Consider the following 13,944-nt stretch of genomic DNA (forward strand, 5'->3'; position numbering starts at 1 on the left):
CCTTCGATCGTCTCCCCCCCCCCCCCGTGTTTTTGTTGACCTGCAAAAAAAAGAAGTCATGGAAAGTCACTAAGTCATGAGTAACTTTCCCCACACGGTTAATATTACACTATACAGGGAACCACTTAGAGGGATCATGAAAGACTGTGAAATAATTCAACAAATGCATTTCTGAAACAAGTATACTGGACTGAAGTACCTTCTTTCCACCACATGATTAGCAGAAAAAAATAGAAGTGTGTGTCTTAATATTACAAGCTTTGGTGGCTGGATTAATCCGAAGCAACCGGGTAGCTGAAACACTGGGTTTCTACCCGAAGGCACATTAATCTATTGACTTTGAGTGTCCATGACATGGAATACGCTTGATTTTATTTGCAAAGCCCTTTGGTTTACTATTTGAAGTGGATGGGGAGCTTTTGTGTTGGACTACAGGTGCCTGGATGCTCTTCCCCTACACCTAAGTAGTGTCTCTTCCTCAAAGGCATCATATATATGTGAATGACTGCTATGATTTGGAAGCCTAATGAATGTATGCTATTCATAGGCTGTAACTATAATTCAGTATCCCATACAATAAAGAAAACCAAGTATTTGCATTGAAACGTGCGATGCATTTAACTACAATGCTGTAGTCTATAACACTTTGGAAACTGACGATGCTGAACGGAGCCCATCATGTCACTGCCAGTAAAAGACTGAGGGTCTGGTGCAATAACAATCAGTCTATTTAGATGATTGTTGACCAGGAAGATATGTGTTGCTTATTCCCTTGGGTTTAGGTTGATGAGCACCAACTTCCTTGGTGTTTACATCACACTAGACCTTACATGAGTGATCAAACATTAGATCCGGGACAAAAGAGACCTGCAGCACCATTTCCAGTCATCCTTCCAGCCTTTCTCACTACTGTGTATTGTACAGGGTCAGAAGTGTGTTCTAATCAGCTGTGTCACTGTCTAATCTGGAAATTGTAAGGTCCACCAGAGTAATGTCCATGATAATCAAAATATCAGAAGTATATACAAATACTCACTGACCTACACTTACTTTCCTCGTGGACTACGGTAGGGAGGCTGCAGCTCTTCATCATCATGTATATAACATTCATTCATTTTCTACCGCTTATCCGAACTTCTCGGGTCACGGGGAGCCTGTGCATATCTCAGGCGTCATCGAGCATCAAGGCAGGATACACACTGGACGCAGTCACATCACATCACTACGGACAATTTCCCAGAGATGCCAATCAACCTACCATGCATGTCTTTGGACTGGGGAGGAAACCGGAGTACCCGGAGGAAACCCCCGAGGCACGGGGAGAACATGCAAACTCCACACACACAAGGCGGAGGCGGGAATCGAACCCCCAACCCTGGAGGTATGAGGCAGACGTGCTAGCCACTAAGCCACCGTGCTCCCCATGTATATATCAATACCAATTAAAATCCATCATCAGATACAATTATCAAATATAAAGATAAGACGAGATCAGAGAAATACAATAAAGCTTTATTCATCACAGGTTCAAAATTCCAACAGACAAGGGAAATTCCAGCAGAAGAGTATTAAAATAAGTTCAAAAGATCAATAAAAAAATGTATACAAAGCTCTTTTATAGAGATTGATTATAGAGAATAAAGATTAATAAACCAGATACACTCATGTGCATGTATCAGCAACAGGGATTTTTTTTTTTTTAGCAAATATGGATTATATGCACACCCGTGACCTGACATGATGCTGATGTATAAACACCGACAGGGGGCGCACTGATACCAAGACAGAACCATAAACGCGCGCTCTTGGAATGCACCCGAGATTAAACTGACAGTCTTATAGGAAATAACGCCTTACCGTGAGAGCGCGTGCTGGACGTGAAACAGAAGGCAAAGTTGTCTAATTCTGACCGCACACTATTTTAAACAAGCCGAGATTAGCTCTGCATGTGCAACGTTGTGTCTGAGTGCGCAGCTGTCACGGAAACACGCCGGTGTCACGGGAGCTCGCGTTGCACCGCTCATCAAACAACGAAGGCTTGGAACCTTCACGCGCACATTTTTTTTTCTTCAAAAGGAGGCGGATTACAAGCAAAAAGAAAAAAAAAAAAGTTGGCAAACCGAAACTCCGTGCGTACCAGCGCACGAGAAGGAAGTGTAATGAAACGGGAATGCGGCTTGTTTTTGATGTGTTAGGAGCTGAGAAATCGACACATCAGCTGCTGTTCGGCGTCACGCTGTCAATAAAGACAACAACAACAACACAGGTGAAGCAGGTGACTTGGGAATATTCACAGAGCCAGATTGGAGGCATGAGGCGTGCTCAGATTGTTCAATGTGCTGTGAAGACATTTAAATCGGATCTGAGGTGAAGGAGCGTACAGAAGAGAAAAACGTTAACGTGACTTTATAGTTTGTGTCTCAGTCATCACTTATGGATATCTTGCTTCCACGCACCGGCCACTGGACAGCTGTTTTGGTGGCATGTACACTGGCTGAGATGTGATCCTGACACCTTTACGCACCTTTACGCATTTTTACGCACCTTTACGCGCACGCACGTGTACATCCCCTGTCCCCAGGTAGCCTCCTAAATACACCACCTTATATTTCTGTGACAAAATGATGAGCACCGGTCCAAGCATCGTGTACGAGTGGCTGAAAACGCTCCAGCTTTGTCAGTATGTCGAAGCGTTCGTGGATAACGGCTACGACGACCTGGAAGTTTGTAAACAGATCGGAGACCCCGATCTGGACGCAATCGGCGTGTTTATACCACACCACCGACAACGTATTCACGACGCCGTGACAAGACTCAAAGACGAGGACAAGCAGGCTGCCTCGGGGCTTTATTTCACCTTAGAGCCGCTGATCCCGAGCCTCAGGGGATCCAGGTCTTGGACAGATCAAATTGGAATGACGTGCACGGGGTCACACCGGAACCTGACCTTCCATAACCGGGAGCTTGTAGTCTACCCAAAACTGAAGCTGAAGATCATGATCAGGGATAAACTCATTAGGGACGGGATTAATCTGTCTAGGCCTCCATATTCTAACAAGGTAGGTATTTTCCCCCTGAAGAGTACAGTTAGGACGTGTTTATCAGTCTTATTCATAATTAAATCTTATTGTAACTCATTTTGATGGTGTGTCCAGCTGAAAGGGTTTGCAAAAAAAAAAAAAAAAAAAAAAAAAAAGAAGAAGAAGGAAATTCTGTAGATAAGTGCCACAGACCATTGCATGAATTTGCATGCTTTAAAAGTGCAATAAGTGATTTTTTTGTTTATTTTTTTTTTTTGCATTCTTGTATAAATAAATTGGAAGACAATTCTGTAGATACTTTGTTCTATAGGTGTGCTAAGATCCTTTTGTTGGCATGGATATGAATGGGAGAGTGGGTCAAGGAATAAAAAAAAACTTCATCAAACCCACCTAACTGTGAGAGAATTAATCTTGGAAAAATGACTTAATGCAGTTTTAATCTTTGATGTAATAATGGTTATGTCATTTGTGGAGCCTATTCCTAAAAGGCTTCTCTATAGCATGGTTTCTGTGTGGCTCAAAAAATAAGTCTCTCTTGGTGATAACAATGAGATAGTAGACACCTAACCATCGCACTCATGGTGTTCTAACCCCCAAAGTTTAAAAGAATTAAATTGTATAAAGATTTTTATAGCTTGAAAATACCCCTGTGCACAAAGCAAGCCCGATGAAGACATAAAGAACTCCAATGTTGGTTTAAAAGAACTTGTGTCCTGTACAGAACACTGACCCCTATTATTGGCAGCAGTTGTGTTAAAATATGATCCTCGGTGTACTCTGCCATCCAATAGGATATTGATGTCTTTGTCTTTTACTAAGAAAATAAAAACGGAAACATATTTACGCAAATCTTCTGTCCTAACACTCTCAACAATCTGAGATAAGGTACAGTATGGTTGTTAAGGTAAGAGTTAAGAGAACTTGAGCACCTTGAAGTGCTGCTTGCGATTTCTCGCTTTGCAGGTGTATATCCACCCCGCCGTCTACTGTACGTGTCCGTTATGGCACTGTTATAGGCTGTGTGCTGTAAGCAGAAATTATTTAGAAATTATTTCAGTGTTTGAAAATGGTCAGGACGGTTACAGTATGTGGCATTATCATTTCAGCTCACAGGTGGCCCAGCTGTGAATTCTTCTTCTTCCGATCACCAGACACGTGTAGTTTGGCAGCCAGATTCAGATGAGTTCATCGCTGTCTTTTCATGGTGTCATGAATTGGCAAGCATAGCCAGTTTGGTCTATTACTCATTTGCTATCATGAATGCACCATGATTTAATAACTTAGCACCATATTTTTTTTCAACTGTCTCAGACGAATCTAATATACACCATTCCAGCACAGCGTTTCAGTCTGTTCTTCTTGCCTGACCAGTATCGCTCATCTGGCACCTGGGTTGTGCATAGAGCATATCCGATACATTATTTATATATTACATAGTGTGTGTGCATACTGCATGTGCACATATGTATGAATGCATGCATCTGTGTTACTGTTGAACCATTAAATAACTATTATTTAGCAGGAATGTGCTTCCACTACACTCCCTAAGTTCAAGACTTGAGACATTACATCACAGACCGCCGCCCGAATCAAAAAGGGTGAGGGTGGAGAACTGACCTGTTTGGCAGTGATTCTAAGAGGCATAAGTTGATCCACACTCTTTGTGCATGCTCATTATTTCTGATTGTTGTGGTTTGTCGGACGGTTGGGAGGCACCGTGTGGATTATCACGATTAAACAGTGTAGTGAGAGTAGCCTAGTCTGTAATCAGTGCGTAACCTTAAACACAACTCACCACTGTTTTACACACACACACACACACACACACACACACACACACACACACACACACACACACACACACACACACACACACACACACACATACGCTTATTTGGCACGGATAGCATTAGACAGTCAAGCTAAAATTTCAGAATGCATTTTAATGTTAAGAAATATAGTGAACAGCAAAGCAGGATAAACTATACTGTTACGTTGGTTTACAGTGTGTGTGTGTGTGTGTGTGTGTGAGAGAGAGAGAGAGAGAGAGAGAGTATGTTTATAGTCTTACCTACATGAAGAAAATACATCAGTGAATATACAGAAATGTCACTGGTACATGTTGGTTCCAACAACCTGACAAACATGTCCCCTCGTAGCCAAGCTGAACATGCTCGCCTTCAGTGACATGGGTAAATTAAATACTAATGCAAAACTGTCACAGACGCAACAGAATTACGTACGTACAATATATAGCGACCTAAACCGCAGATGATAATCAACAAAAACTCTCATTGCTATACAGTAATCCCTCGCCACTTCGCGGTTCGAGTTTTGCGGTTCGAGTTTCGCGGCCTCAGTGCCTCGCTGATTTTTCAAAAATATTCATCGAAAAATAAAAATAAAGACGGTTTCCCAGGATGCCCGACAAAGAGAGAAACTCTCTCAGAGGCTTTGTACATGCCCACGGGCACTCAGACAAGGCACATGATTGGTTCCCGGCTCGAGATCTGAGCTGATTGGCTGCGCATCATCGCATCGTCTCCCAGCTTCTTCCCTTGTTTTATCTCGCCACTCTCGTTCACGCTGTCAACTGTGTCTCGCGTATTGTGTTCGGAATTAACTTCTCCTTAAGCCCTTACAATGCCTCCTAAGCACCGTGCCCCTGCGAAAGATTCCTCTAGTGAGCCCAAGAAGAAGAGGAAGATGATGACCATCAGTGAAAAGGTCAAACTTAGGGCCAATCCTACTTCGCGGATTTTCACCTATCGCGAGGGGTTCCGGTCCCCATTAACCGTGATAAACGAGGGATCACTGTATTACGTTCACTCTCAATCCATCATTATTATAATTTTGTCCAAAGTGATCTGCTTCGTGTTGATACAAAACCTTTTACCTAAAAACTGCACCCGATGTTCGTGGCTGTGTTTTGTGTTTTATGCTTATCACCATCAGTACACTATGATGTAGCAGGGCTGTGACGGTGGAGTGAGTTTTAAACAAGATACCGCTAAAGGTATATTACACAAAAGACCCAGTGGGTTAAACGGTGAAGGTGTTGGGTTGTTGATCAGAAGGTGAGAATCCAAGCTCCAGCCCTGCCAAGCTGTTATTGTTAGGCCCTTGAGCGAGGCCCTTAATCCTGTTTACTCCAGGAGCATTGTACCACAACTGACCCTGCACTCAGACTTTCTAACCTTGACTATGTGAATTAAATAATTTCACAGTGCTGTAATGTATATGTGGGAAAAAAAAGCTTCTTTATCTACTTTCAAGTGGAAAAATTAAGAGCGGAATGATTATTAAGACCAGGAGAAAGGCTTTCTAGCACCTTTCTTGTATCAATGCCTGTAAAAGCCTTTCCATATTTAAAAGCACTCTGGGATTTCTTCATGGCCTCTTTAATCGTACTATGACTCATTAAAACTCTTCACATACACTTTAATGAAGAGGAAAAGTCATGAAAAATTAGAAATAACGGAAGAAACTTTGACCTGCATCGCATTATCCTGCAACAGTTACGACAGCGGCAGCATCCAAACCGCACTGCACTGGCTCAAGGAAAAAAGAAAGAAGGAGATTGAATGAGACAGAAAGTGGGAGTTGAAATGTCCCACTTTTATTGTCATTTTCACGCCTTTCCTCCTAGAAATCCCCAAGCTGTTAGCGGTTTTTTCCCCCAGATCTCTTTCTAATCCATTTCGGTTTGGTGTCTGCACCATCACATCCATCCTTTCCTCTACCATTATCTTGTGGTTTTGCTGCTTTACGAATTTACAAGGATACTCCAAATTTAAAGGGCTATTATGTTTTTTTGCATGACTTTCTGTGTGATATCTAGTTTGCGTTTTTTTTTCTTTGTTTGTTTGTTTGTTTTTTTGTTTTTTCTTTACTTTCCAGTAAACAAGTCTCTAGTTTTTGTGAGCCTGAGCTCAAGACCTCTTTAGATTCCTGCTCTTGGTTAACAGGAGCTTCAGCCGATGTGGTCTTGCAGAAGTGGTTGAAGCCAATTTGCCTCAGGGTTTGATATCTTGATTGTCCTAATATGTTTTTATTTTTTGTTCAACACCAATGTAAAGACCGGTTGAATTGCCGTATCCTTCCTGGCGGCTTAAAACACGCCGGCCATTCTGACCCCTCTCAACATTTTAGCTAAACTCCAGTGATTGTTATGTTTACAAGATCAGCAATTACTGAAATACTCCAACCTGAACATCTGGCACCGAGAACCATGTCCGAGAGATCCCTCATGTTTGCTGACCACATAAACCGTAGCTCTTGATGGATATTTGCATGAATTTATGTTTTTCACTGTTGCAACGTGATTGGTTAAGAAAGAATGATGTGTGTTTATCACGAGAAGAAAAATAAATGGTGGATAAATGCATGGCGGCAAAAAAAAGCAGAGCTAAGGTCAGAGAAAGTTTCGGTAAAAAAACTAACTTTTTAACTCTTTCTTCAACAAATCTTGTGATGTCAGATAATTCCAGTGTGCTAAAACTTTCCCTTATATCGATTCACTTTCACTTTGGTTTCAGCTGAAACTCATTCACTAATTGAAGCCAAATCACCGGTCAGTTGTGTGGTGTGCAGTTTTACGAATCTAAGGGGTCTTTTATTATTTGATGATATCCTCCCTGTGAGATAATCACTTTGCAGAGCGGTGTGGACAATCGGCGATAAGGTTCAGCCAGCGTGGCGATTAAAAACGGATGTTTTACGGACTTATTTTGTAACTACGGGAGAGCAGGATTCTGAGCAGGTTTCCATGGTGACCTCTATACAATGTATATTGCAATTATTGATGACTCATTGTGCTCTACTTGAATGGCTTGGCAGAATAATTCAGGATCGATTTTAATGATGGTTGCCTTGCTTATGTCCGTGTGTGTGTGTGTGTGTGTGTGTGTGTGTGTGTGTGTGTGTGTGTGTGTGTGTGTGTGTGTGTGGGGTGAAAATGACAACGATGATGGTGTTTACACTGAGTTTGTTGAAAGAGAGAGGTCAGCTGAAATAGAGGGGAGCAGTTGTCATGGCAACGCCAGCATTCACTTTTTACGACCAGGATGTCGACTCGGGTTAAAATGAGCCATGCAAAGATCACGAGTAAAAATTTATCAGTTTATTCATTATTATGTACAGACACACACACACACACACACACACACACACAACAACATGCCAACAGTACTTAGGGCTCTTTCTTGTTTTTTGTGTGTTTCTGTGTGTGTGTGTGTGTGTGTGTGTGTGTGTGTGTGTGTACTTTTTCTAGGATTTAGGTCAGTGCGTGCCTCTGGCTTTGTGAGAACACTCTACTCTAAACATCTCCATAATCTCCTCTGTTACTTTAGCTATTCACTGCTGTTCAACCCACCTGACCCTCATGACCTCATCCCATTACAGACCTCATTTACACTTGTGCTCATGTACACAGTGTCACGTTTCCTGTCCTGAAAATACCTCGCAGGTACAGAGGGTACTGACCCATTACCCTTCACTGTCATACTTAGTACAGCGTCTCTCCGGTTGGCATACTGCCTGTAGCTGAAATGGTGCATGTCCTTGATATGTTGGTCATCTCACAGTCGTAGCAAGAACCGAGAAAATCTGTAATCGTTCTGTGACGCCATGCAAATCTCAGATCAGATCAGACCACATAAACCAGTAATGAATATTAATTTAGGTAAGTGATATCCAAGTATAATTCTCTCTCGGCGCTCTGGTCGTCAGTTCTGTGGCCATCAGTCGTGACCTTGTTGAGGAAAACCTCATATCAGTATTCATGAACCAGCATAACAAAATCTGTAATTCTAATTAGGGAACTTAATGAAGGGTGTCTGACAAAAGAGAACGGTTGGGGCTGGACGGTGCTTTTAATGTTTTTTTTTTTAAATTTATTTATTTAATATTAATTTAGTATATATAATGGAATATTTTATTAGGGAAGCTGTTTTGGCTCAGAGAAATATACTGAAATTATAGTCAATAGTAAACCCAAGCCAATGATGTCTATCTTACTGTACATTCCCATTGGTGTAATGTAATATAATAAATAAATAAATGAATGAATGAATGAATGAATGAATGAATGAATGAATGAATGAATAAATAGGGCACGGTGGCTTTGTGGTTAGCACGTTTGACTCACACCTCCAGGGTTGGGGGTTTGATTCCCACCTCCGCCTTGTGTGTGTGGAGTACATGTTCTCCCCGTGCCTCGGGGGTTTCCTCCGGGTACTCCGGTTTCCTCCCCCGGTCCAAAGACATGCATGGTAGGTTGATTGGCATCTCTGTAAAATTATCCGTAGTGTGTGTGAGTGTGTGAGTGAATGAGAGTGTGTATGTTCCCTGTGATGGGTTGGAACTCCGTCCAGTGTGTATCCTGCCTTGATGCCCGATGACACCTGAGATGGCACAGGCTCCCCGTGACCCGAGGTAGTTCGGATAAGCCGTAGAAAATGAATGAATGAATGAATGAAATAAATAATTATCTAACTGGATCCTCCAGCAGGACAGTCCTTTATCTTTGCCTATTAGAAAAATCCAGCAAATCTTTATGCAGTGTTTCAGTCATGAGATTTGAAGTTCTGTCCTCATGTTGCGTTTAAAACCCATTTTCGAGTCTGCCTGATGTTTTTATTTTCTCTTGATAGGATTAACCAAGCGGCGACTGCGTGTCCTGCTGTAACACAGAGCTCTCTTTTCACTCCACATAGGGGTTTTGTCATAATATTTAGTGGGTTTTTTCCCTCTCTCTGCCAACTCTAACAAGGATTTTCACGCTAGCGTTGTTGGCACACGCACTTCTGAAATGGATTTTGTAGCTCGTGGAGAATCAAAAGTGAAAACTGGCCATGACTTAAGCAATCATTCAGGGTTTGATTTGGTTTGTTTAGTTCTGCTGTGGTTTATTACTGAATCACACCACGGACTGCAAGGAGCCAATAACCGAGATGTATTGGACAAAATAAACTTGAACACTGATGTTTTTTATATTTACAGGCCACTCGTGTCTCCTGTATAAAGGCATGTGATGACGGGATTCAAAACAAATCATATATAAATAACTATAGGAAGCTAGGGCCAATTTTAGGGCTAAAAGTATCATCTACATCTTCAGCTGCTTTGTTGTTGTCGCTGTTTATTGTACTTCCATACTTTCTTTATTCCTGCAGGAGGGAAGCAGTTTTCTTTATAAATAAAATGTAGCATTTAGTCATCTGGGAGTCATCCATAGATCGATAACATCTTAGAAAACCGCCACGTGACCTCTGTTAGGTGCTACTTCATAACAGAAACAATTTGCTAATCAGGCTGGCATTACAAAAGCAGCTCATAGTTGAGATGGGACTCAACTGAGCAGCTGAAGGTGAAGGGTTTTTGCTCAAGGATCCAGCAGTGACAGATGGTGATGCTGGGATTTGAATTTCCGATCAGTAGCCCAAATCTTTAACCTCCGAGCATCCACTTAGTGTGACAGTTAAGTGCAGTTTCTTTTTAATTAAAAGTGAGTGATCAGTTTTAATAGAGGGGTTAAGGATCAGGGTTCATAATTACATAACAGACGAGACGCGATTAAACGAAGGAGTAGTCCAAGTTTAATGAGTTCGAACTACGTTCTGGGTGAGACTGATCTTTAAGCTGAGCTTTTGAGCGTTCAGAATCTTCCCTCAAAATAAAGTGGAGGTTCGATCTTTGTCCTTCAAAGCCAGGTTTTTGATTTTGCAGCCAATGACATTGTGTGTCTTGTTACGATCTGGTCTGGGTCAGGCTGCACCATCAAGGTAAAAATAAAAAATAAAAAGTCCCATGATTCTGTACCACTGGCTCGGCTTTACTCCCTTTAACTATACACAAATGAACTCAACTAACCTTTCACAAAGGAAAAATACAAATACACATCCTTCCCTCGCTCCCTAGCTAAGCTAAAACGAGACAAAAACAGAATTAACGTAAATAGCACCGACTTCCCTCAAACCAACCAAAACATTCGGTTGTGTACTATTGGTGTGTAATATTTTCAAAGAAACTAAATACAACCAGAACAATCAAACACAAGGAGCTAGGACAATATCAATGACAGACAGAAGGAAACTAAATGGTTTATATTTTGCTACACAAAAACACAGCGAAGACAGCAACACAACATGTAGGCTTGTGAGGTGTAAATCTTGTACCAATAGCATGAGTGAAAGGTGGAGCATTGCGTATTAAACGGTGATTTTCCAATAATAACTGGTAGAGAAAACGTAGCGTAGCGACATTTAAAAAAATTAATGGACATGGGTCGACAAAACCCACCCCCCAACATTAGTTATAAAACACATGGCATAAAACCAAGCATATGAGGAGGTAACAGTCTTTGGTAAGAATCAGAATGACAAGAAGTCAGTCACACCAATAAAAACATTAAAGTGTCTTACAAGCCGTCCTCCCTCTGTCAGTGCAGCAAGGCCAAAGATTTCCAAAGAAATTTGTTCATCTCTGCGAGAGACATGTGCATGTGCAACGAGTCTTCAGCTGATTTTTACATTAGAGAAATCTCTTCCCAGATCCACATCCAAGTTTAGCCTGTCATTAATCGGGCAGGACCAACACGCTAATCAGCGCCGTTAGTCTGTCTCGTTAGCGTTCACACAGCTGCAGTTCCTCTTCCCTTGTATTTCCCGCCAGGACGGATAATTGAGTAGCACTCAAAGCTCTGGATGACTTAGAAAAAACGATGTTAGGTTAATTTACTAAATAATACAGATAATACAACCTGGTTAAAGGCTAATGTGAGCTAATGTTCTCTGAGCCTGGAGAAGGTTCCAGATGTTTGGGGCAAGTTTGTTAACAGTAGCATCTAAACTAAGGTGACGTGACGCTAAGTACGGTGACCGATACTCAGAATTTGTTCTCTGCATTTGACCCATCCAAAATGCACACACACACACACACACACACACACACACACACACACACACACACACACACACACACACACACACACACACACACACACACACACACACACACACACAGCAGTGAACACACACACACTGTGAACACACACGCGGAGCAGTGGGCAGCCATTTATGCTGCGGGGCCCAGGGAGCAGTTGGGGGGGTTCGGTGCCTTGCTCAAGGGCACCTCAGTCGTTGCCGGCCCGAGACTCGAACCCACAACCTTAGGGTTAGGAGTCAAACTCTCTAACCATTAGGCCACAACTTCCCCCAAAGTATCTAATCTAGAAATTAAAGTCACTGATCATATTGTTCACTGTTTTAGATGTATGTAAATGGTTTGTATGTAAATGGTTCTGCAATTTCTGGAGCTCGCTCCCAAGAATTTCACTCACCAAGGCACATGTGCCGTGGTGATGTGACAATAAAGGTGACTTGACTTGACTTGACTTGACTTGACTTGATGTAGAGCGTTAGTGAAAGCAGCGGCTGTTGATGCATTCAAATATTTTTCTTCCCTTTGAAACGGACGTAAGAAAACGTAGCTAAACTATCACTGGCTTTGTTATTTAAGGATTTTTCAACATGGAAATTGAAGTCAACAGTGCAGAGAATTACCAAAACCATGAGCACTGCTAGAACTTGACATTTGAGTCCTGGCAAGATTTTAAGAATTTTGAATTCAAGAAGCTGCTCCATCTAAACCTGTTCATGAATGTGATGGTTTACTCACCACAGACCAACTCCATGTCCTCAGTGCACCTTTTCTGCCAACCCATTAAGGTGTAGTGTCTAATCAAGGTCTTGTTCACTGTCCTGTGTGGGGGAAAAGGTCCAGGCTGCTGTTCTCTTTTACAAAGTCACCTTTAAAAGTTTTACTCCTTCAGTCTCATGTATTTTTATTTCTGCAGTACTAATGTCCTTATGCTTATTAAATGATCAGATGGATAATTTCTTCAAGGCTCAAGGATGCATAAAAACGGATGCTTTGCCTCTGAAGAAGGAACATAACTTGAAGAACGTTGTGACTTCTACTGTAGCTGAAGTGATGATGATGATGATGATGATGGTGATGATGATGGGACGTCTACAGTACAGCGACGAGGACATTCCTGAACTGAACGATTTGACTAGTGCAAGACATCACCCTTGACAGCTCTGGTAAACCTGGTCACTCTGGTTACATGGGTGATTTTTCCAGGTGAACTTCTTTGGATGTGAGCGTCTAGCTTCGTGCTGAGCATCTCACTTTTCTGGCTTTCGTTCTTTTGCGTTTTATAAAAAGAAAACATTATAAAAAAAGCATACAGAATCCTAGCACCTGAACGCTGGAGCTGTCTGTTTCCAAATGTTTCAGATGTACATTGTGTTTTTGGTCACTAACCCATTTTCTAACCTAAAGCCTGCAGACTCATGTCTTCTGTTTAAGCATCATTATAACCCTTAATTAAACATATTATCACTCATATTTACACCGAATCCATTTGAGAACATGTTAGTAGCAGCTTATGTTTCTAATTCATTGTATACAGTTGTGGGTTAAGGGGCTTACTCAGGAATGGCAGCATGGTGGACCTGGGATTCAAACTCACAACCTTCTGAGCTGTAGACTTTTAAGCTACCACATCCCTTGTGGTAAAAGCCTGACCGTTTTAAACCTCACTCTGTGTTACAGAAGGGTGTGTGTGTGTGTGTGTGTGTGTGTGTGTGTGTGTGTGTGTGTGTGTGTGTGTGTGTGAGGAGATCATTTTTCATAACGTGCATTCCACTGAATATTTTTACAGCACCAGGATATTGCACAGGAACAGGATAAAAGCTTTTGATTTATGTTCTATTTAATGTTGTCCTTCAGCATAACGAATTTATTGTGTTTATTTATTTCTTTTATTTTAGCGTTTATTGCAGTGGTGCGAGAGTCACGGAGAAAGTGAGCAAAATCTCACTTCATTTCAACAAAA

The 13,944-nt window shown here is 41.7% G+C and overlaps 1 protein-coding gene across 3 annotated transcripts in view; it reads left to right on the forward strand.

Annotated features, from left to right (window-relative positions):
• Positions 1-1,835: 1,835 nt before the first annotated feature.
• sash1a (SAM and SH3 domain containing 1a) overlaps positions 1,836-13,944 on the forward strand; it is a 261,726-nt gene continuing 249,617 nt past the window's right edge. For 2 of the 3 annotated variants that reach the window (XM_047818288.1, XM_047818290.1), the window contains exon 1: positions 1,837-3,059. In XM_047818288.1, the coding sequence (XP_047674244.1) occupies positions 2,622-3,059 (438 nt within the window). In that variant the 5' untranslated portion in view covers positions 1,837-2,621. Of the gene's footprint in view, positions 3,060-13,944 lie in introns of all 3 variants that reach the window. The other variant, XM_047818289.1, reaches the window with a different exon arrangement.

Source organism: Tachysurus fulvidraco, chromosome 9 (assembly GCF_022655615.1).
Source record: "Tachysurus fulvidraco isolate hzauxx_2018 chromosome 9, HZAU_PFXX_2.0, whole genome shotgun sequence".
Classification (NCBI taxonomy): Eukaryota; Metazoa; Chordata; class Actinopteri; order Siluriformes; family Bagridae; genus Tachysurus; species Tachysurus fulvidraco.